This window comes from Balaenoptera ricei, chromosome 3, assembly GCF_028023285.1.
Source record: "Balaenoptera ricei isolate mBalRic1 chromosome 3, mBalRic1.hap2, whole genome shotgun sequence".
Taxonomy (NCBI): domain Eukaryota; kingdom Metazoa; phylum Chordata; class Mammalia; order Artiodactyla; family Balaenopteridae; genus Balaenoptera; species Balaenoptera ricei.
The window spans coordinates 102,064,266-102,089,812 of record NC_082641.1 but is presented as its reverse complement, the minus strand read 5'-3'; the positions used below and the strand labels follow the sequence as shown (position 1 = coordinate 102,089,812).

The 25,547-nt window shown below is 41.6% G+C and overlaps 1 protein-coding gene across 2 annotated transcripts in view; it reads right to left on the bottom strand.

The window, feature by feature from the left end:
- The window catches only part of SNX24 (sorting nexin 24), a 163,192-nt gene extending 138,091 nt beyond the window's left edge, over window positions 1-25,101 (bottom strand). Inside the window, exon 1 of one of the 2 annotated variants that reach the window (XM_059916951.1) lies at window positions 24,773-25,101. In XM_059916951.1, coding sequence (XP_059772934.1) covers window positions 24,773-24,832 — 60 coding nt within the window. In that variant the 5' untranslated portion in view covers window positions 24,833-25,101. The remainder of the gene's footprint in view (window positions 1-24,772) is intronic. The other variant, XM_059916950.1, reaches the window with a different exon arrangement.
- Window positions 25,102-25,547: the final 446 nt, after the last annotated feature.

The window sequence follows — 25,547 nt, the reverse complement described above, 5'->3', positions numbered from 1 at the left end:
AAAGACTAATATATCTTTATTTTTATAAACTGACACTATGATAAATGGCCAATGAAAATGAATACATTACTAACATAAAGCAAGTGTTGTTTTTTAAAAACTCTCCAAATCTAAAAAACTGGAAAATAAACATATACTTCGAAAATGACAGTACTGTAGTCAACTTAAGAATCCAGGGCCTACCCACATTCATTTAAGAACAATCTGTATAGCACCTGAAGAACATCAATGGAACTGCTTATAAAGGTTTAAATATAAAATCATGCACAAGAAATTCAGAAGGAAAGATCACAACTCGACAGTTCTCCATCATGCCAGGAGGCGCTCCTGCATAGACCCAGGGCAGCCAAAGGAAGCAAAAACTGGATAAATCAAACAAAAGAAGTACTTAGTCTAGCTTTTGCATATCTAATGTTAAAACACACACACAAGATTTTAAATCATTTTTCACCATTATTATTTAATAAGCCAGTTCCTGGAACTTTTGGTTCTGTACCCATTTTCAATATGAAAGTGTTTCCTGTATTTTAACTCTGCACATTACTGGACATTCAAGCTTACAAAACACTTCCTTCAATTACCAAAACTCACTCTCCCATGGGCTATCCTTTGTACTGAGTTTCTGTTTCAAGTTTCTCTCCAGGGTTTAATAATGATACTGGAAAACTCTTTTTGGGTTCCTAAATCAACCCCCAATGAACTGGGTGCATGGCTTCCAACTCTGACCTCCAAATCCCAGGAACATCCCCAAAGGTACTAGCATGATGCCTCTCCACCAGGACCACTTGGGCAGCAACAAAACCAGAGCCCTTCGGATCCAACTGGCTCAGAGGGAATCCCAGTCACTGGAGCTGCTGGCACTTTGGTCCCATCAAGTATAACTCTGCACACCGCACCTCTCACCGCACCAGAATCACAGCAGGCTTCCTTACAATCTCCGGACAGAAGGCTTACGACATGCAATCTACCTGGCAGGCTAAACAGCTTCTTCCTATGCAGTGTCGACTCCAGGAGACTTCGGACCCCTGGGCAGGTGGCACTGAGCAGGAGAGCAGGGATGCCCAGGCCAGAGGTAGAGAAGACACGAGAAAAGGTAAAACGCGTGCTTCTCACGTGCTGCTGCAATAAAGAAATCTATCATTCTCCTCCTGTTTTTTAGATCCAGGATAGTAACAGCAACTATTTTTTAGTGTACGTCCAACACCATAGTATGTGCTTTTCATTTGTTATCTCAGTTACATTTTTATCTTCACAACTCTCAGTGCCAGCATTCCCCCAGCCTTACAAATGAAGAGACTGAGTCATTAGGACACCTGTCCAGGTGAGAAGCCAGGTCTGGCTTACCTTCAAGCCCAGACACTTTCTGCCCTGCTGCACTCCCGCTAGACCGCTAGACTGCATATGCCTCAAGCAAATGATGGCAAAATATTAAAAGAAGACTTCTTTAGAAGTGCATATTTGCATGGGCAATCCATAAGACTCATCTACTTTTCCCCCATAAAAATGAAGTCATACACAGATGTAGAGAACAAACGTATGGACACCAAGGGGGGAAAGCAGTGGGGGAATGGGGGTGGTGGTGGGATGAATTGGGAGATTGGAATTGACATGTATACACTGATGTGTATAAAAAAAAATAAATGAAGTCATAATATTCAAGCTCTCTGGAGTTCTAAGTAAACTTTTTTCATGGCACTGTATTTTGCATTTGGTAAAACTTTATCATTAATTGGTTTTGACAGAGTGTGTCCACTGGACATGAGAAAATCCTAAATAGTTCATGAATAAAATAAACACAGGTCAAACTCTAATTCAACTTCATGAACCCCAAATCCCTTTGCCATACTGGAATTTCTATGAAATGTTTACTTGAAAGGCATTATTTTTGTTGTTTTTGTTTTGCTTTGGTGGTAAAGTGAAGGAACAGGAGAGGGGTTTACAGTATCCAATGTACTCAAATCAGGAATCCCACACAAGCCTAACTTAGGGAACTCTCTATAGAAATCCAACATAAAGATTTAAATTCTTAGAAACAAATGCCAACACTAACTACTACAGAACCAACCACATGTTAAGGGCTTTACACCTATTATTTCACTTGATGAAAACAATCCCAAATGGATATAAAGCATTCCTAGTATGCCTATTTACGGGAACCAAGGCTCAAAGCATTTAAACAACTGGGTACTGCTAAACACATGGTTAGGAAGTGGCTGGGTGTCATCCAAGGTCCACTCTTCAACAGTGTTGCTACTTCCCTTCTCATAGAAAGTTCTCTCAAGGAGGTCAAGGTTACAAAGTAAACATAAGCAACTGCCTGATTCACAAAGGCTGGCTCTAATGCTGCATGGGCCAGTATCAGAACAAGTACAACACACTGACACTTGTCAGCACCCAAGGACGCACATCAATTTTCCCCTCTACTTGGACCATCGCACCCATTTAATGCTCCCTGTTTCCTCCACGTGTTAGACAACAAGGAAACGTGTTGGGAGACCCCGCTCCCAGCTGTCTTTCACACAGGCTTCTAGACTGTGTTCTGGTACCTGGCCTTCAGAGAAGGACTGAGCCAAGGTTGTGAAGGCAGAGAGAGGCCTGATTACAACGGTAATTCTTTTTGCACTAAACGTAATCTGAGGCAGACCGTTGCCAGGTAGTTCACATGCCTCATGCCATTTAATATTGGCAATGACTTTATGGTTAGGTATTATTGTTCACCTGTTTTAAAGATAAGAAAACTGAAGTTAACAGTTTGCTCATATTGAAGCTTGTTAACGTAACTGTATTTATACATTCAGCTCTCCATGGAGCAATACAGGATTAGTTGATTTAACTATAGCTCAAGTGTACACAGTGTTCACAAACAGGAAGAACCTTTCTGAAAGAGAGTTCTGGGATTTCTTGAGGGTCTTGGAAAGAAACTGCTGAAAGTGATGGCAACCTTAGGGCCCAGTACAGCACCTGGTGTACTGTAGGCCTTCAAGAACCATTGGCTGGGTACTTCCCTGGTGGCACAGTGGTCAAGAATCCGCCTGCCAGTGCAGGGGACACGGGTTTGAGCCCTGATCCGGGAAGACCCACATGCCGCGGAGCAACTAAGCCCGTGCGCCACAACTACTGAGCCTGCGCTCTAGGGCCCACAAGCCACAACTACTGAAGCCCACGTGCCTAGAGCCCGTGCTCCGCAACAAGAGAAGCCACTGCAATGAGAAGCCCGTGCACCGCAACGACGAGTAGCCCCCGCTCGCTGCAACTAGAGAAAGCCCGCGTGCAGCAATGAAGACCCAACGCAGCCAAAAATAAATAAATAAATAAATGTATTAAAAAAAAAGAAAAAAAGAACCATTGGTTGGCTAATTCCCTGACTGTCCAGTGGTTAGGACTCTGTGCTTTCACTGCTGAGGGCCTGGGTTCAATCGCTGGCCTGGGAACTAAGATCTCCCAAGCCACGTGGCCAAACACAAGGAAAAAAAAAAGAACCACTGGCTGAATAAATGAATGTAAGTAAATATTGGGGCTGCTGAAACTGTGCCTCACACTCCACACCTCCATGCCTTCACCCAGCCCTCACCCACCGCCACCTCTCATGGCTCCGGCCTGTGCCTGGTACTTGTGCCGGCTCTCCCTGCCAGCCCCGCTTGGGGCCCTACACAGCACCCGGTACACGAACTTACTCACCCTAATCACGTGAACTCTGAGCTAAACTTCCAATAAAGCAGACTGTCAGCCTCCGCAGCCAGGCATTTAGGATCCTCTAGGTCACAGAAAGATGAACTCCACAGAACTTTTCTAAAACCGCGACTCACTGAAGGAACAAACCCTGACTGCAGAAAGAGCTTCTAACACAAAACTCCAGGTTACAGTGACATTCGTTCAAACTGGCGTCATGTGAACCTGGCTAAACCTGAACACTGATGAGTCAGAAGTCAAAAGTTCTACTTCTGCTCAGATAAAAGCACACAAGAATGGGTCTGGGTGGGGACTGGCCCAGCCCCACTGCCAGGCCAGAGCCATATGCTAACACACTTACAGATTTCGGTTTGGTTGTCTGGCTTCTTCTAAAAAGACCTTCTTATATCAGGAGAAAGGAGGAAAACAATTCAAAGTTTTACCTGCGAACACTATTAGGAGTCTACAGTGAAGAACAGTGGCTGGAATTTCATCTAAGCACTCAGTGATCAATAAATAAATAGCAGTTGTCAACAATCGGTTGTTTAACCACATAATCAACATTCTTCATTTGTTTTTACATATGAGGTGATAAGCACACTTTAGATGTCATTCTCTAATCTGAAAGCACTGCAAGGGTCTTTTGATAATTTTTTTTTTTTTACAGTTTTTTTTGCAGTATAATTTTTTACATCTTTATTGGAATATAACTGCTTTACAATGGTGTGTTAGTTTCTGCTTTATAACAAAGTGAATCAGCTATAATGCTTTTTAAAAATAATTCATTTAAAAAAAAACCCAAAAACAAACAAAAAAAAATTCATTTAAAAAGATACAAATGAACTTATTTACAAAACAGAAATAGATCCACAGACATAGAAAACAAACATGGTTACCAAGGGGGAAAGGGAAGGGGGATAAATTAGGAGTTTGTGATTAAAATATACACACTACTATATATAAAATAGATATACTCAATATTTTGTAATAATCTATAAGGGAAAAGAATCTGAAAAAGAATATACATATATATATCTGAATCACTGTGCTCTAACACCTGAAACTAACACAACATTGTAAATCAACTATACTTCAATAAAATAAATAAAAATCTAAGAGCATAAAAAAAACAATAATTCATTTAAAGCAGTGAATTAAATATGAAACTACTCAAAGGAAAAAAAATTTAACACTAGGTGAAAGAAAGGTAAAATATATGATGAAATATTAACCTCTATTGGCAAAAATTTAATTAGAAGGATTAGAAATAACAACAGCTGCCCCGGTCAGAGCGTTCTTGCTATGAGGCTGATACTTAATTTGAGATCCTTGAGAGAAAACCGAGGTCAGCACTTTAGGGAACAGAGGGAGGGTGATGACTTGCACAAGTTGCCTCGCTGGGAAGTTACAAGCCAGAATGTGGTACCAAGTCTGTCTGGCTCCAAAGCTTACCAGTGACACTCCGTAGAAGTTCCTCAAACTATCTGACATCAGGAAAGCTTTTTCTAAGTTCATTTGTTTATGGATCCAAAGACTTAAGAGTGTTTTAAGGGCTCAGTCTTAGGTGCACTTTGGCTGAATCAGAATGTAAATCAGTCCTTTAAAGCTTTAAAACAAAGCTGACATATCTCCTTCATGCTAAATATACACTCTACAGGCCATCTTTTTCAAAACAGGGTAAGCCACCTCCTTAGTTTGCAGGCTTAGCTACAAATTAAAATCACCTGAAGAGCTCAACCTACCAAAGCCTGGGCTCCAATCACCTGAGAATCTCTGGGGATGGAGCCTGAAGGAGCTCTTAAGAACCACTGACTTACCCTATTAAGATGTGCTGGGGCAAGTAACCTCCCTTAATGATCTCCACAAGCATCGTGGGGATATTTTTAGTGCAGTTCTTAACTTTTACTGCTCATCAGAATCACCCAGGGACTTTTAAAAAGTTCCAATGCTCAACCCATACTCCAGAACCATTAGATTAGATGCTCTGAGGGTAGGACCCAGGCATCTCTAGTTTATAAAGATCTCCAGGTGACTCCAAGCTGCAGCAAGAGCTGAGCACCACAGCGTTAGCAGCTAATTATTTGCACTAGAAGTTCAATCCCTCATTTGGATGGCATCCCAACGGGTCATCCACCAGCAGCACCATCACATCGACGATTAGCCTTTTTCTCAGACTCCCTGCCTTCTCCCGAGGTTGGTGATGACACCTAAAAGTCTTTCCGTTCGTCAGTCACAATTGCCTTTCCACTTATGGGAAATGCCACCTGACTCTCCCCTCAGTCCTTCAGAATGGTTCCTACTACTGAATGATTCATCTCATACACACATACAACATGGGTCATTCTCTCACCACTTTCAATTTTATTATCTCCACTTCCTTTTCTCACTCACTGGCATTTTCAACACTGTCACTTTTTTTGACCTCGTGGACCATACGGGGTTGATGCTGTTCTGGGCATTGCAACCTGGGCAGAAAGCTACAGTGTGGCTGAAACTAACCTGACATCCCAGGACTCTGCCATTCATTGGAGGTGGGCAGAGCTGCTATCCTGTTTGCTCTAGAGGGTAGCTGTAGAAGTTGACATGAGAAGTTTTAAAAGAGAAGAGCTTTGTGCTGCCTTTCCTTGAGAAGCAAAGCTCAGAAGGTTACCCTGAAATTCCCAATGCACATTTTTTGATTAATAACAAATCTGCATGGTTGAGAAGAATAAAAACCTTTGCATGTTTCAGTTCTAAACTTTTGAATTATGTAAACCTTCTTACATGGGACATAAGTGAAAAAAATTCTACAGTGAAAGCAAACTGCTTTTTATCCAACAATATTTATATGCAAAAGAAGCAGCATTCACTGTGAAGATATTCTCTCAAAGGGCAAGTAAGGTGTTGATTAAAGCTTCCCTAAAACATATACTATTTTGGACTACTAATGAATGGCTGACAAGATTAATCTACATTTTCACCGTGAAAACCATCCTCCCTCCAGGCACACACAACAACATCAGTGAAAAAGTTCCTAGCACTAAAAAAAATGCGTTTGCTTGATAAAGTACTTCCTGTACTAGGTAAGACTTTGTTCATTACTTCGAAAAATGTTTTCAGTGCTATCTCAGATTTTTTCTGCAAAACTGACAATGGAAAACCCACAATGAATTCAGAGTCTATGATGGAAAAAACAGATCTGATTTCCCAACAAATTATAAGATAAAATGTAGCAGTAATTTACTCCAATAATTTTTATGGGAAAGATTAAGATTATTGACTTTCAAAATAAGGTCTCAACTAACGTCCTAAGTTAATTTCAATCCTCTACCTAACAATGGTACTTGAGAAGGAATTTTAGGATAATATTTAAAAGTTAATTAAAAACAGTGTAAGCATTCACGTCAGTCAAGCATGACCTCTGCTCTACAATGCATTTAAATGCATGTCACCTTGACCTGTAACACTGCAATGTAAAAAATTTTGGTCAATATAAATCAAATGTACACTAATTTATTCAGCAGGTTTCTTGGTATCTGAATCAACATTAGAAATCTAACCAGTATTTGTTATTCTGCTATTGACAAAAGGAAGCATATTTAAATGATAACAAGTACTCATGGGTGTCATTTGGAAGTTAAATTGTTCCCCAAGGACAGCCTCTGTAAACATCTACATTTAAAGGTCATTTACCACCAAATTATGAACAACTGTTGCATTTATTAGCACAAGTTCAATAGTTAGGAAGCTGCAGCCATCAATTTTTACTGACAGTGAGATCTAATTGTTCACTAATAATAAACAAGGAAAACAGATCATTTCTATAAACTTTTATTCCCTGCACTATGATCACTTTTTAAAAATGGAGGTACAAAACCCTTCTACAGGTATGTATTTGAAGAGAAAACTTTCCAACTGCGGGGAGAACTAAACCATAGTGTAAAATAAATATCAGATAATAAAATATAAAAGCTCGTTTTCTCATGTTATATTCATCTGAACAAAAACAAAAAGGAGAAAAACACTACAATGTTTATATATGAATGAAGTGTCTAATTTTACTTTTAGGAGGAAGTGTGATGGTTAATTTTACCATGAGGTGCCCGGATATTTGGTTAAACATTATTCTGGGTGTTGCTGTGAGAGTTTTGAGATGAGATTAATATTTAAACCGGTAGACTAAGTAAAGCAGGTTGCCCTCCATAACGTGGTGGGCCTCTTTGAATTTTGGATGCAACATATTCTGGTCCCTTTACCAAGTGACCTAAAAAGCTGCTAGTTTTGAGTGCACCCCAGAACAAGAGGAGGCTCTGTAATAGGTCCTGCTGTGGTTCAAGCTGCTCTGCCACTTGGGCCATGATGATCCAGCAGATCCAATGGTGCTAGAAGGGCAGTAGCACATGGGGATGGTGTTTGGAGCCTTCGGCAGGACCTTGCAGATGCATCACAGCGCAGGTCTTTAGGATTCTGGAGCAAAGCTCTGCCATCCTCTGTGGATACCTACTCTCCTTTTGAGGAACAGCTCTTGGCCTACTAATGGGCTTGAGTAGAGACTGAACACTTAGCCAGGACCAAGTTACGATGCAACCTGAACTGTCCATCAGGAACTGGGTGCTATTTGGCTCACCAGGCTAAAAGTTGGGCATGCACAGCAATGTTTCATCATTAAACAGGAGTGGTACGTATGTGATTGGGCCCAAGAAGGCTGTGAAGGCACAAGTAAGTTACTTGAAGAAGTGGCCCAAATGCCCATGGTTCCCACTTCTGCTACATTACCTTCTCTCCTAGCCTAACCTATGGCCACTTGGGGAATTCCCTATGATCAGGTGATAGAGGAAGAAAAGACCTCTGCCTGGTCTACAGATGGTTCTGTACCATAGGCAGGCACCACCTGAAAGTGGACACCCTGTCAATACGGGCCCCTTTCAGGGACACCCTTGGAAAACAATGGTGAAAGGAAATCCTCCTTGTGGGCAAATTGTGAGCAATGCACCTGGTTGTTCACTTTGCTTGGAAGGAGAAATGGGCAGATGTGCTACCACATACCAATTCATAGGTTGTGAGCAATGATTTGGCCGGATGATCAGGGAACTGGAAAGAACATGATTGGAAAACGGTGACAAGGAAATCTGAGGAAGAGGTATGTGGACAGACCTCTCCGAATGGGCAAAAAACATGAAGATATTTGTGTCCCATGTGAATGCTCACCAAAGGGCGACCTCAGCAGAGGAGGATCTTAATAATCAAGTGAATACGATGACCTGTTCTGTGGATACCAGTCAGCCTCTTTCCCCAGCCACCCCTGTCATCAATGAGCTCATGAACGAAGTGGTCAAGGTGGCAGGGATGGAGGTTATGCACGGGCTCAGCAACATGGCCTTCCACTCACCAAGGCTGACCTGGCTACAGCCACTGCTGAGTGCCGGCAGCAGAGACCAACGCTGAGCTCTTAATATGGCGCCATTCCCCAGGGTGATCAGCCAGCTTCCTGGTAGTACGTTGATTACGTTGGACCACCTCCATAATGGAAGGGACAATATTTTGTCCTTCCTGAAACAGACCCTTACTCTGGATACAGATCTGCCTTCCATACATGCAATGCTTTTGCCACGACTACCATCCATGGACTTATGGAGTGAATACCTTATCCACCATCAAGGCATTCCGCAGCACAGCATTGATTCTGCTCAAATAACTCATTTCACAGCAAATAAAGTGATGCAATGGGCCCATGATCGTGGAATTACTGGTATTACCATGTTCCCCACCATCCTGAAGCAACTGGTTTGACAGAAGGTGGAATGGCCTTTTGCAGACTCAGTTACAGTCTCAGCCACATGGCAATACCTTGCAGGCTGGGACAAGGTTCTCTAGGAAGGTGGATATGCTCTGAATCAGCATCCAATATAAGGTGCTGTTTCTCCCAAAGCCAGGATTCACAGACCCAGGAACAGAGAAGTGGAAATGGGAGTGACACAATTCACTATTACCCCTAGGGACCCACTGGCAAAAATCTTGCTTCCTGTCCCCATGAATTTATGCTCGGCTGGCCCAGAAGTCTTAGTTCCAAAGGGGAAAAAATGCTTCTATGCTTCTACCAAGAGACACAACAATGATTCCACTGAACTAAAATTTAAGACTATCACCTGGCCACTCTGATCTCCTCGTGTCTCTAAGTAAGTGCAGAGGGAGTTACTGTGCCGGCTGGGGCGACTGATCCTGATTGCCAAGGGGAAACTGGACCACTACTCCACAATGGAGGTAAGGAAGAGTGTATCTGCAACACAGGAGATCCCTTAGGATGTCTCTTAATATTACGATGCCCTGTGATAAAAGTCAACAGAAAACTATAACAATCCAATTCAAGCAGAACTACTAATATCTCAGACCCTTTGGGAATGAAGGTTTGGGTCACTTCACTAGGTAAAGAACCAAGAGCAGCTAATGTACTTACTGAAGGCAAGGAGAATATGGACTGGGCAGTGAAAGAAGGTAGTTATAAACATCAGCTGCAAACTTGTGACCAGTTACAGAAATGAGGCCTGTAATTGTCATGAGTATTTCCTTCTGACTGTGTTATGAATATGTTTGTGTGCATATATAAATGTGTACATACATATATTAATATACAGAAAGCAAATATCTTTGTTTTCTTCCCTCTTTTATCTCCTTATTGTGTAACATAAGATGTACTGACTTTATACAGGAGTATTTAAGTATTGTTAACTTCACATCATAGTATTTAAGTTTCAGGATGTCCTGACTCAAGGACCTTAACTCCTCTTCTGGGTAAGGGGTTAGAGTGTTTTCAGTTGTATATAGGATAGTTGTATCATGTGAGGTAGAATTATGACCTTATTGTCATCTTTATTTGGAGATTAAGTATGGTTTAAGGAGATGCACGTGGGTGTCAAGTTGGTAAGGGGTGGACTTGGAATGGTTAATTTTATATGTCAATTTGACTGACCCACAAGATGCCTAGATATTTGGTGAAACATTTCAAATTAAGCAGGTCCAAAAATAGGACTTCTGATCTTTCCCCCGAAATGTGCTCTATCCAAATTCATCCACATTTCAGTAAACAGTGCCACCATTCTCCCATTTGCTCAAGCTAAATATCTTGAAGTCATCCTGTTCCTCATTTTTTCTCACACTCCATATCAAATCCATCAGTGAATCCCGTTGGCTCCATCATCAAAATCTGTCCAGAATCCATCCATCTTCCACCACTTTCATCTACAGAACTGTTCTAAGCCATCATCATCTTTTATGTAGGATACTACAATAGCTTCCTAACTGAGCTTCCAGCCTGTACCTGCCCCTCCTATAGTTTATTTTCCACACTGAAATGAGACTGATTCTTTTCAAAGTTAACTCACGTAACTAACATGTAAGGACAGGGATTTCCATCTGTTTTCTCTGCTACTGTGTCCTCAGCATCTAGAAGAGTGCCACTACACTGATCATGTGGTTAGTAATCAAAACATACTTGGTGAATCAAATCATTCCTCTGCTTCCCTTCTCTCAGAGTAAAAGCCTTATCCCTTCTTCCCAGACCTACTGGCTATGCACTGCCCAAACCATCACCCCACCTCACATTATCCGCCCCCATCACACTACCTATGACCTCATTCCCTATTACCCCCTATTCTCTGACTCCAGTCCAACCTCACTGGACTCCTTCCTACATCTAAAACACACTGGGTACATTCCTATCTCATGCCCTTTGCACACACTGTTCCTGTTGCCTAGACAATGTTTCCTAGATAACCTCATGACTCACCCCCTCACCTCCTTCAGGTCTCTGTTCCAATGTCACTTTCCCAGGGAGGGCTTCTCTGATGCTCCCCCCGGCACTCTTTATCCCCCTTCCCTTGTTTATTTTACTCAGCACTTATCACTATCTGAGATACTATATAATTTAATTATCATGTTTATTTCTGCCCTTCTCCACCCATCCAATTAGAATGTAAGCTTCTTGAGGATAGAAACTGTCGACTGACTCTCCTTGAAGAGAGACCTTTGCCTGTTTTGTTCATTGCTATATCCCAAACAGGTGGATTACTGCCTGCCACTCAGTAGGTAGTCAGTAAATATTTGTTAAATATTTATTTAACAAATGAGTGATCTGTTTCCATTTTCTCTTGGTATTATCAACAACGCTACAACGAATAACTTTACATGTATATCCTTGTGCATTCATGGATACAGACCAAAAAGTGGGAAGCCTGGGTCAAAGGGTTATATAAATATTTTATTTAATAAATACTGTCAAACTGACCTCCAAAACAGAGTCTCCAAGTTATAGTCTCACCAACAGTAGGAAAGTCTCAGCAACAGACAGTAAAGAACCGTCTCCCCTCACCCCCATTTTCATCAGTACTGGTTTTTATCAATCTTTTTCACTTTGCCTATTGAATTTTTTAAAAACTTGGTTTCAACTTTGCCCTTACTTAATTACTAGTGAGACTATCTTGTCATATGTTTTTGGTCATTTGTACCTCTGATATTTCTCTCCTCTTAAAAACAAACAAACAAACAAACACTCTCATTACTTGTAGAGCTTCCAGGACAGAATTTTACCTGGGGATCTACAGTCCCACTAAACCACTCAACCCAACCTTCAAACTCCAGTCCCACCCCACCACCTACCCACTACCCAGACTTCTCACCCTTCCCCAGGCCCTTCCTTGAACCTGAAATGACCTTCTTCCCTTTCTCAAACTGGCAAACTGCCACTCATCCTTCCAGAACAAGCTCTCATGTCAGCTACCCTGCACCCACAATACCAGTGCAATGCCTGCGAGAAAGGAGGCACATAATAATCACGAGAATGAATTGTTGCTCTACTGGGCTTGTGTAATTTTGAAAATAAGATTAAGTTCCACTGGCAAGGTGAAGAGAACGGGGAGAGTGTATAAGAGAGAGAAGCTCATGGTTTCTAAAACAATTTCTAAATTCCTAAATTTATCTAAACTCAAAGAACTAAGAAAAGGCAGATGGTGAGACTCAACCCACATATTGGTTCTTCCTTAGAATAAAAATTTTTAAGTGAAAACCTGAGTAATCTGCGTTTTTAAGAAAAATCAACAAGAGGACAGTAGCATATTTAAAATACCCACAACACTCCCTTCAAAAAAGGGGGGCGCAACTAGAAGGGGACACAAGAATGTTTCAAATATGCCCAATCCAGTCATCAGAATTTAGCCAGCAAACTACATGGAATCTACATTCAGATTCCACCATTCACCTATCAGATTGGCAAAAATCCAAAAGCCTGACAACATGCTCAATTGGCAAGCTTGTGAGGAAACAAGTACTCTCATAAACTACTATGGGAGTGCAAAATTGCACAATTCAAGGAAGGGAATTTGACAATGCCTGGCAAAATTAAATATGCATTTACCTTTTGATCTCGTAACCCACTGCTAGGAATCTATTTTAAAGATACACTGACAAAAATACAAAAAGACATATGGACAAGGCTATTGACTGCAGCCAACAATGGAGAGCGAAGAGCTATAGAAAAGAATGCAGCATCTCTACGTATGCCCGTGTACTCATCTCCAGGATATACTGTTATGTAAAAAAAAGCACGTGGAAGAAAATGTTTTAATGTATTACTGTTTAATCTAAGAAAAGGAGTAGAGGAACAAGCATATTTGTATTTGTGTATATATATTTGTAATATAAGGATAAACCATAACTGTTTTTCTTAATGGGCATTAATGGCAGAGGAAGGAAACGGTGAATAGGACATAAACAGAAGTTAGATTTCCGCAGATAAACCTGATGCAGTAGATACTTTACACAAGTACAAAACAAAATTAATTTTTTAAAAATCCCTAAGAATACAAAATAAAATGAGACCAGGTAGCTAGTTGGTGTTATCAGAGATGCAGATCCCGCGGATGTGGAGGGCCAATCACGGGACTTGAGCATCCTGGGATTTTGGTATGCAGAGCGGATCCTGGAACCAATCAATGGGCCACAGATAACGAGGGACAACTGTACTGAGATTTTCAGTGTGGGAGAAAGGAGACACAGTTGAAGACACAAGAGACTAAGAAAATAAATTCCTTCCTTGACCACAGAAAAGATCTAGAGACCTCCACAAATGCGGTCATCCCTTGGAATCTGTGGGGGATGAGTTCCAGGAGCCCCAAACTCTGTGGATGCTCAAGTCCTTTGCAAAAAAGGACACTGTACAGTAAATACAGTCCGCTCTCCATATCCGTGTGCTTGGCATCTGCCGATTCCATGAACTGCAAAAAGGTTTAGGTTGGTTGAATGGGTGTGAAACCCACAGATTCAGAAAGCCGACTGTATATACCCCATGCCCAGATCGTGGTCTCTAAATCATTTCCCACTACAGGTAACCAGGAATCTTTAGAGAAAAAGCTAAATGGTCTTTTCCAGATCCGGGGCAATAAAGGTAAACGATTTACTGGGAATATCTTGTTATACTAGAAAGCAAGGAAGTTATCAAAGACTACTGAGGTTGTGTCAAAGACACAGCACCCAACTTGAAAAAGCCAAACTTGAAAATGACCAAAGACGGGACAAAAAGTATATAAGAATGACAAAGGCAGTGGACTGAACTACATCAAACATGCTAATATACATAAATTCATAACAATGCTAATTTTTAAAAGAAAGCCTCTATGATCACTTTTAGTTTGTGATCTTTGGAGGCAACCAATCCATAATGTTGACAAATAAATAATAAGAGAAAGAATCAAGCATTTATCCTGCCTTTCCTATAAAAACTAAGCTTCAGAGTAACTAATTTATGAGGCAAAGTTCCTTCTCTATACATGTATTCAAGCCAATAAATGAAGAGAGAATGATAAAATTAGTATATCAATGCTAAGCAACCACTAATGAATTAATAGATTCCTTATTAATTAACATTAATTAATACTAATTAATTAATATTGATTAATATTAATAGGCAATGTTCTTCGAGGGCTGCTAGCATCACAAATCAAATCTGAAAATGACCAAGCCTCTACCCTTTTACCACGTAAGGAACAGAAAAATGTGTTAATATTTTTATATTACACATGACAAGGATGTAATGGCAAGGATGTAATCAGCAAAATCCAGTGTGGGAAACTCTATGAGACAAATGTCACAGTTTATACAACAAAATAATTGTTAAAAAAAAAAGCAAGGGAGAGAGGTAGAAAAAGAACCTATAGATTAAAAAAGATATATTAAGCAATCACATTCTATAGACCTAGTTTCAATCCCAATTCAAACAAGCTGCATTAAAAAAAAAAAAGAACATGAATGGGAAAATTAAGGAAATGTAAAAATGGATTGATATTTACAATATTGATGAATTATGGCTTATTTTTAAATAATCTGATAATGATATTGTGATTATATTTTAAAAGGGGAATCTTTATTTTTTAGACATACAAACTGAAAATATTCACTGACAGGTCTGAGATTTCCTTCAAAATGAAATCTTGGGGAGGCTGTGCAAGGAGCAGTGGGAAAGAGTAGGAGACAAAACTGGCCATGAGTTTATCATTTTTAAAGCTGAGTAAAGGACTTCCCCAGTGGTGCAGTGGTTAAGAATCCGCCTGCCAATGCAGGGGACACAGGTTCGATCCCTGGTCCGGGAAGATCCCACATGCCTCGGAGCAACTAAGACCGTGCGCCACAACTACTGAGCCTGCGCTCTAGAGCCCACAAGCCACAACTACTGAGCCCGCTCGCCACAGCTACTAAGCCCGCACGCCTAGAGCCCGTGCTCCGAAGCAAGAGAAGACACCACAATGAGAAGCCCGCGCACAGCAAAGAAGAGTAGTCCCCGCTCGCTGCAACTAGAGAAAGCCATGTGCATCAACGAAGGCCCAATGCAGCCAAAAATAAATAAAATAAATAAATTTTAAAAAATTAAAAAAAAAAAAAAAAGGATGAGTAAAGAGGTCACTATTCTCTCCACTGCTGGAGATGTTGAAATTTTCCATAATAAGTGATTACTTTTAAAAGGGTGAAGGTGGGAAATATGTATCTCCATGTCCGCTATAATACATCCCAATCATTTATATAAACATACTAGTCTCTGTGATTTTGAAGGAAAAGAATATGTAGTAAATAGGGCTAGAAAACTAAACCTGAATTGAACTGACGAAAGTTGTAATAAGAATACAAGTTGGTTAAATGTAATTGTTGCTTCTGTAGTACTTCAAAGTCTCTGCAAAGAGTTTATCTTACATAGCACAAATATTTATCCTGGACTTTGGTTTACATTATTAATTCACATTACAGAACTTAAAAAAAAAAAAGTAAACTTCAAGGCAGTCCCTACTTGAAATAATATGAATAAATCACGAACATTACTAGAGACACCATTCCTTGCACTTTGTAAGGATTCTCTCACTTCATCCTTAAACCATCCTATAAGGTAGTTACAGGCAGACCTCATTTTATTGCACTTCACTTTATTACACTTTGCAGATACTGCATTTCTTACAAACTGAAGGTTTGTGGCAACCCAACCCTACGTGGAACAAGTCTATTAGCACCATTTTTCCAACAGCATTTGTTCACTTCATGTCTCTGTGTAACATTTTGGAAATTCTTGCAATATTTCCAACTTTTCCATTATTATTATGTTTGTTATGGTGATCTTATGATTACTGATCTTTGATCTTACTATCGTAATTGTTTTGGGGCACCAGACACTGTGTCCATATAAGACAGCAAATTTAATCGATAAATATTGTGTGTGTTCTGACTGCTCCACAAACTGACCACTCACCATCTCTCTCCTTCTCCTTGTGCCTTCCTATTCCCTGAGACACAAGAATATTGAAATTAGGCCAATTAATAACACTACACTGGCCTCTAAGTGTTCAAATGAAAGGAAGAGTCGCACATCTCTCACTTTAAATCAAAAACTAGAAATGATTAAGCTTAGTGAGGAAGGCATGCTGAAAGCCAAGATAAGCTAAAAGCTAGACCTCTTGCACCAAACAGTTAACCAAGTTGTGAATGGACAAGTTCTTGAAGGAAATTAAAAGTGCTACTGCAGTGAACACATGAATGGTAAAAAGTGAAACAGCCTTATTGCTGATACGGAGAAAGATTTAGTGGTCTGGATAGAAGATCAAACCAGCCACAACATTCCCTTAAGCCAAAGCCTAATTCAAACAAGTCCCTAACTCTCTTCAATTCTGTGAAGGCTGAGAGAGGTGAGGAAGCTGCAGAAGAAAAGTCTGAAGCTAGCAGAGGTTGCTTCATGAGGTTTAAGGACAGAAGCTGTCTCCACAACATCAAAGTGCAAGGTGAAGCAGCAAGTGCTGATGTAGAAGCTGCAGCAAGTTATCCAGAAGATCTAGCTAAGATAATGAATGAAGGTGGCTACGCTACACAACAGATTTTCAATGTTGATGCAACAGCCTTTTCTTGGAAGATGTCATCTAGGACTTTTCATAGCTAGAGAAGAGAAGTCAATGCCTGGCTTCAAAGCTTCAAAGGACAGGTTGACCCTCCTGTTAGGGGCTAATGCAGCTGGTGACTGACGCTAAAGCCAATGCTCATTCACCATTCCAAAAGTCCTAGGGCCCTTAAGAATTATGCTAAATCTACTCTGCCTGTGCTCTCTAAATGGAATATCAAAGCCTAGATGACAGCACATCTGTTGACAACATGGCTTACTGAATATTTTAAGCCCACTGTTGAGAACTACTGCTCAGAAAAAAAAATTCCTTTCAAAATATGACTAGACATTGACAATGCACCTGGTCACCCAAAAGCTCTGATGAAGATGTACAACGAGATTCATATTGTTTTCATGCCTGCTAAGACAACATCTGTCCATAGCCTGTGCCATGGATTAAGGAGTAGTGTCAAATTTCAAGTCTTATTTCTTAAGAAATACATTTCAGAAGGCTATAGCTGCCACAGACAGTGATTCCTCTGATGGATCAGGGCAAAGTAAATTGAAAACCTTTTGGAAAGGATTCACCATTCTACATGCCATTAAGGATATTCATGATTCATGGGAAGAGGTCAAAATATCAACATTACCAGATGTTTGGAAGAAGTTGATTCCAACCCTTCATGGATGACTTTGAGAGGTCCAAGACTTCAATGCAGGAGTTCACTGCAGATGTGTTAGAAACAGCAAGAGAACTAGAACTAGAAGTAGAGCCTGAAGATGTGACTGAATTGCTGCAATCTCATGATGAAACGTCAATGGATGAGGAGTTGCTCCTTATCAGCAAAGAAAGTGGTTTCTTGAGATGGAATCTACTGGTGAAGACTGTTGAAATGACAACAACGGATTTAGAATATAACATAAACTGAGATGATAAAGCAGCAACAGGGTGTGAGAGGACTGACTCCAATTTTGAAAAGAGTTCTGTGCGTAAAATGCTATCAAACAGCATTGCAAGCTGCAGAGAAACCATTCATGAAAGGAAGAGTCCATCAGTGCAGCAAACTTCACCGTTGTCTTATTTTAAGAAATAGCCACAGCACCACAACCTTCGGCAACTATCACCCTGATCAGTCAGCAGACATCAACGTCAAGGCAAGACCCTCCGCCAGCATAAAGGTTACGACTCACTGAAGGCTCTGATGACTGTTAGCATCTTTTCGCAATAAGGTATTTTTTAATTAAGCTATGTAAATTTTTTTTTTTTAGACATAATGCAACTGCTCACTTAATAGACTACAGTATAGCATAAACATAACTTTTATAGCTCTGGAAAACCAAAAAGTTTGTGTGACTCGCTTTATTGCAATAAGCAGTGGTCTGGAACTGAACTCGAAATATCTCTGAGATATGTCTGTACTAGTATGCTCTTTTACAGATGAGGAAAATAAGACACAGGAAGATTCAGCAGCTTGCCCAAAGTCTGGCTTCAGGCTAAATGCTGCAGGCAAGATCTGAGGCAGACAGCATGAGTCCATCCACAGCCTGTGCTTTTCATTGTGAGGCTGTGTCAGCTTCTGTCATAAACTGGTAGAATATTATAAATAGGGTTTTGCCAAATGGCAAAACTTTCCAAGGAAGCATCTGAAATAATCAAAATTTGATTTAATCAGTACAGGTTCATATCTAATAACATGCCTGTCTCATTTTTGAGAGACAGTGTACTACAACTTGGACTACTTAGTATCACATCAAAGCAGATGAAACTAAATACAATGTGGTATCCTGGATGAGATCCTGGAACAGAAGAAGCACATTAGTGGAAAAATTGGTGAAATCCAAAAAGTCTGGAGCTTAGTTAATAACAAGTTACCAATGCTAGTTTCCTTATTTTGATGTTACCATGGTAATGGATGATGGTAACAGCAGAACTGGGTGAGGGGTACACGGAACTGTCGGTACTAATTTTGCAACCTTCCTGCAAATCTAAAATTATTTCAAAATCAGAAGTTTATTTTAAAAGAATAGATCAATTTCTAAGCACCATATCTGCAAAATTCAATCCTCTTGTAAAATTTTTGATTTTCAAGTGAATGTAGCATTCTGTTTCTTAATGTTCAAGAATATTTTCAAACTCTATTTCTTGTCTTTAAGGGTAAGGAACATATCTTACACATGCTTGACTTAATCACTCAATACATGTTTAATGTTCGCCTATGCTGTGAGTTTACCACGTGTGAGGCACTGTGCCAGCTATGTCCTTGTTACACAAAGGCCTTCTGCATCATAGATGCTTATAAAGGGTGACTGGAAGATAATCGTTGTGGGCACTGTGGTCTTGCTACCCTTCTGAACTTCTCCCACTGCGGCGTCTACAGGGTTAGGTGGCAGGAATGGCCTGACCTCATTCCTAGCTCCAGGGATGCCCCCTAACTATTTTCACTCCATCTGGTTAACTTATCCTTGCCATAGTGATTACATGAATCATGGTGAAGGCAGCCAATCAGCACACAGAATTTCTCTGGCAATTGCATGGGTTGAGGAACTAACTAGGGATAATGAGATATGAAGGAAGGAAAGTGCCCTTGCTCTGAAGAAACACCCTCTCTTCCTCTGGATTTTGTAGAATACGATTTTTTTTTTTTTTTAATCTGCAATATGTTACCATTTTGTCATCAGGTGGAAGCTACTCTGAGGATGAAAGTAAACAGAGAGTGGACGTGGCCAGGCCCCCTTGATTGTACCAGTGTCATTCTCACAAATATCAAATGGCAATAATAATATTTCCCACAGACCACTGTTAATTCCAAGGCAATATGTGCACTGTGGTTATATTAAAAACAACAAAAACAACTAAGAATTGGGATGATATTAAGGTTTTGCTAACCTTGTGGTAGTATTTACATTTTGGTTATGTTTCTTTAAAAAGTCTTTGCGGGGCTTCCCTGGTGGCGCAGTGGTTAGGAATCTGTCTGCCAATGCAGGGGGTGCGGGTTCGGGGCCCTGGTCTGGGAAGATCCCACATGCCGCGGAGCAACTGGGCCCGTGAGCCACAGTTACTGAGCCTGCGCGTCTGGCGCCTGTGCTTCACAACAGGAGAGGCCTCGATAGTGAGAGGCCCGCGCACCGCGATGAAGAGTGGCCCCCGCTTGCCACAACTAGAGAAAGCCCTCGCACAGAAACGAAGACCCAACACAGCCAAAAATAAATAAATAAATAAATTAAAAAAAAAAAAAAAGTCTTTGCCTGTCAGATATTCACAGTAAAATATTTACAGGTGAAATTTTATTTTGGATTTGCTTTAAAATACTCCAGAATTTTTTTTTTAATGGAAGAATGAAGGGCGGTGAACGAAATAAGTATTGTAAAATATTGAAGGTGAGTAATGGGTAAATGGTGGTTCATTATATTGTTCTATTTGTGTATTTTAATCTAGAAAATATTAAACTGATAATTATTCCTGCATATATCTCAATATTATGATCGTGTATACATGGAGCTGCCTTATCTATTGAAAAGCATGATATAAAGTAAATCAGTGAAAGAGTCCAGATCTCAAGAAAAAGACGTATTTGTATAAACACAACACACTCAGTCACATACATACAGTTAAAATGGACTTGAAAATCTATCTAATTGAATGCCTCAATTTTTACAGCTATGGAAAATGAAATCTAATACCTTCAAACTTTTATGTTGTTACATGAATGGTAATTCTAGTTTTGTTTTGTTTTTACCAACCATGTTATCTGAAAATGGAAAATATCAATACTAGCCTATACTGGCACCCAGGACCTGCTTCCTTTCATGTCCAGTGGACTGTTCTCCATCCTCACCTGACAAGGCCAGTGAGCCATATCTAGCACTTTCCTTCTTATAAAGCACCTACTGTTCTTTCTCTTCTTGCCTCACACCCCTCATCCAGACCTCTCTATGTATCCTGAACTCCAAAATGAAATAGCCTCATCTGCCACAAAAAACTCAGCAGGCCCCCAAATGAAACTGCCCACATGTCAGTTCTTTTTTGGTCACTGGCACCCATATTCGTGGGAGTCACCCTGCTGCCTTACATCTGGTCACCAGACCCTGGAGATTCCTGTTAAGTCCTCCCCTTTCCTTTCCCAGTTGCCTTAGTTCAGCCCTCATCCTCTCCTTTCTGGTCATTTTGCATCTCCTACATGATTAATGCTCCAGGGTCATCTTTCTAAATGCAAAGCTAATCATGTTACTTCCTTCCTTAAAACTCCAGCGACTTCCCACTCTCTGAAGCTGAAGTCCATACCCCTTTATAGCTCTCAAGTCTAGCCATCTGGTCTCTACACACCTCTCTCTGTCAGGAATCACTGCACAACCCCACTCCAACTCACTGAGCTGCTTCACGCCTCAGGATCACTGAGCTTCTGACTTTCTTCTCCTATTAGAAGACTCATTCATTATTTATTCAGCACACATGTAGTGAATTTTCACTATGTGATAAGCCCTGTACAAGGATACAGCAGTGGAGAGTGACACTGTCCTAGCCTCAAGGAGCTTACAGCCTAGCAGGGAAACAGATATTAAACACACTATGGAGGGTAGGGGTAGGGTGGGAAGGGTTCACCTGCATTTTGTTACAGTATCCTTTCCTGCTTCTTTGTAAACTAAAATGATTTAGAAGTGGCCCTTTTTTTGTTTGGTGTGGTTTGTTTTTTGGTGAATCTGGGAGTTTAACATGCCTTTTTCCTGAGATGAAATTTTGCCCCACGCTTCCTCTTTTTGGAATTCACAATCCCAGCAAAATTCTCATCAGATTTCAAATGTCAGCATTCCTGAGCACCCCTCCCCCACCCAGAGCACACCACGCTAGGCAGAGCTGAACTGCCCTGTTCCTCCTCAGGACTCCAGCTGACATCAGAGCGCTCTAACCCTTCCCCACCTGACCCCTGCTGCATGGGCTGAGAGTCCCTAAGGACAGCAACAACGTCCTTCCACCTTTCAATTCCCCACCTAACACAGTGCAGGCCCACAGTAAATGTTTAAATGTTCAAAGGGCAAACATTCACTCTTTAAAGGTAAATTACTTCATACATAAAGCATAACTTCGTATAAGCTTTTTGAATAACAATTGAGCAATACTGATAAAAACTTAGAAGGCCCAGAAGTACCACTTCTAGTTAATGTTCTACAGAAATCCTAGTAGTAGGCATAAAAAAGCACGTACAGGGATATCTTATTTCAACATTTGGCATAGTTACCAAAAACTAGAAGCAAATGTCAATGGCCACCAACAGAGATCTGTGTAAACAAATTATGGTGCATTCCTTCTGCGGAAGATCCCTTTGCTACCAGTAAGAAGGAGACAGACCTATCCGTATTGGCACAGAAAGGTATCCATAAGCTGTACAATGACAGTTATAGTGAAATCCTGCTATTTATTCTAAAAAAGAAAAAAAAAACATGTTTTCATAGCATAGGGGGGAAAGTCTCTAAGAAAGCACCCCTCTGCGTTATCCCTAAGGGCATGGGACAAGAAGGAGGAAAAAATCATCCTCTACTTTAAATTTCCTATCACTGAATTTGTTAGAATGCAGTTTAATATTTCTTAAATTTGAAACACAATCACTAAAGTAAAAAGGTACTTTTTACACTAAAGTATACATTATTTTACCAGTTTCTTGTTTAGGGCACTGAGATGATATTTTTAAATTCTGGGTTTTTCTAAAAAGATGAAATATTATTCGATGCTACCTTCCCAGCACCCAGAATAGAGACATATAGCAGGCACTCGGTTAATGTTTGCTGAATGAATAAACTGCTGTACAATTCCAAAACTGCTGGCCAAGGGTAGAAAGTATCTGCTTCACAAACTCACAAAGGAAAAAAAGCACTCACAGAAGTATCTTAACAAATGGTTACCAACCTACATAAATTAGGATTTTTTTTTTAAGTAAATTTTCAAAAAGCACACAAACTCTCCTCACATAAGCAATCTTCTACCTACCAAGTCTACCAAGAAAAAGGCTCCTTCCAAATCAGTTTAATTCAAAACCTGGAGTGTGGCATATGGCTGGCCATAACACAAGTAATACAAAGAAACAGGAAAACTTGGGTTAAAACACAGATACTCTAATAGAAAAAAACCAATCATTTTGATGCACCTAAGTGCTTATTTGGGGAGGTAATTAACTTTTAGCTTGGACTACTCAGACCAAGGCCCCTGACAAGCAGCCTGTTTATCTCCAGGTCCTAAAAGAATGCCCTAAAGATGGAAAGCCCTCCATGACTGTTGATGCTGATGGGAGAGGTGAGACACCTGAAAGAAGGAAAGACAACCAAGGTTTTGGGCTTAATGAAAAAGACCTGAATAGGTTCAAATTTAAGTTCATTCCTCCACCCCTTTTTCTGAAGTAAGATACAGTATATTTAATCAATTTCATAATTCATTTATTTATATAAATAACGGCCAGGGAGCTCAGCTCTTCCTTGGTTGAAGTCCCCCCCTTCCCCCAAGGGAAGGCACTTTGAGAACTTGTTTTGGCATACGTGGACCCAGTAGTCTACTTAATTCTAGAAACCCACATACTCCTTGGATTTTTTTTTTTTCAATCACTACTCTTAATTCTAAAAATTCCTTTGAGAGGGTGATTTAATCCTCACTACGAAAACACAAGGTTCCAAATAAGTTGTCACCAAAACCCAATAATCTTTAGAGAAGAGAGAGATTAAAATACTTCTCTGCCAAACTAATGTAACTGGAGTTTAGCAAGTGGGTGAATTAAATAAAATAACAAGTGAATAAGTGAATAAAATAACAATCCTTTAGAGTGCCCTGTGCAATTTTCCCCAAAGCCTACCTGTTCTTTAAATGGAAATAAAATTTTCCAAGGTCTATCCCAGGCTGAGGCATTTCTCCCTCTAGCAATGACTGTCTAGATGAAGCTGTCTAAGTTCACTGGGAAATCAACTACCTACAGTTCATTTGCTAAACTTATTACCCAAAGGTTCCAGGCCCTGGTCTCTGCCCTCCCTGCCACTCCTCCACTCTTGAAAGCAGGGATCCTTGAAAGCAAGGGATTCTTGAAAGCAAGAATGTTTCTCATTCTTCAGAGACCACAGTCCTAGGCATGGAACAGGTGCTCAGTGAGTACCCGATTTTTGCCATTTCATGGCACTGCAGAACTAGAAGAAACAAAACTTTGGGAATCATCTAAAAGCAACACATGTGTTTGCTTTGGCTAATAAATTCTACAAATGATGATTTTTTTTAATTAGCATATTTTCCATCTGAATGAATCCCTACGGAACTTGGAAACCAACATCAACCCGCCCGCAAAGCCACTTCTGTCTGGACACAGGAGCAGCTGTGCCAGAAACGAACGCAGCCCATCCCGGGCTCCAGAGGACTGGCGGCGGGGAGAATGGCGAGCGCCGCGTCCGAGGACACGACTCCCGGCGCTCCTACCCGGAGGCCGGGAGCGGGGCGGGGAGGGGGAAGGGACCAAACCTGGGCACCCCGAGCGCCCGCCGCCGCCGCCGCCGCGCCAGGGAGGGGGCTCCTGTTTCCTTGACAACCGCGCCGGGGCGCAGCCTTCCCAGTGGGCCCGGGGAGGGGAGGGAAAGGGAGGGGAGCGAAGGGACCCCACCCCTCAACCCCACGCAGGGGCGGCGGCTGCCGGAGGAACCTTCCGGACTCAGCAGCCGCAGGCTCGGCTCGCGGGGCCCTGTCCCGCCGCGGCCGGCGCCTACCGTGTATCCCCGCTCCAGGTCACTCTCCTCGTAGCGAAAGGACGGGATGTAGACCTCCATGGTCGCGCCAGCCGGCCAGCGCAGAGCGAGCGGGGGGCGGGCTCACGGCCGCGGCCGCCGCCCCGCCCCCGGCCCAGCCGCCCCACCTTCCTTCCCGGAGCCTGCGGGACCCAGAGAGTGCGCGGAGCGGGCCCGGGGCGGGAGCCGAGGGCCGGGAGCCGAGGGCGTGGGGACCCTGTCGTCCGCCGCTCTCTGGGCGGGGCCGGAGCCGGGGACCGGGAGCCGAGGTCGTGGGGCTCTGGGCTCCTGGGTTTCAGGCCCAAAGGGCGGCAGAGATCAGCTGGGCCCGGAGGAGGCGGGGCCTGGAAACCTGTGAGTCTGCAGAAAAGGGGTGTGCGCGCCACCGCGCCGGGTACAGGGCCGCACCCCGACGCTCCCTGCCCTTGAGGCTCGAGGGTGCGCTGGGCTTGCAATTTGCAAGACACCACCCTTGACAGATCGCCAGACAGCAAGGAGTAGAAAAGCATGGAGCCTCTTCATTTTGCTTTTGGTTGGTTGAATTTTCGCCTTAACACTCGGCTGGCAAGAACAGCAGCGAACCCTGCCCTACTTCTACTAAGACTTAACTGTTTCCCTTCGATTCCAGGGTCAGCGTCTCCTTCTGAGTTAGCCGTCGAACCTGGGAATGATGCTATAATACAGAGCCCGAAAGCCGGCTGCTCACTGAGACAAACATTCCGGTGCTCCAGTTCTAAAATCCTGCCTGTATAGGGCT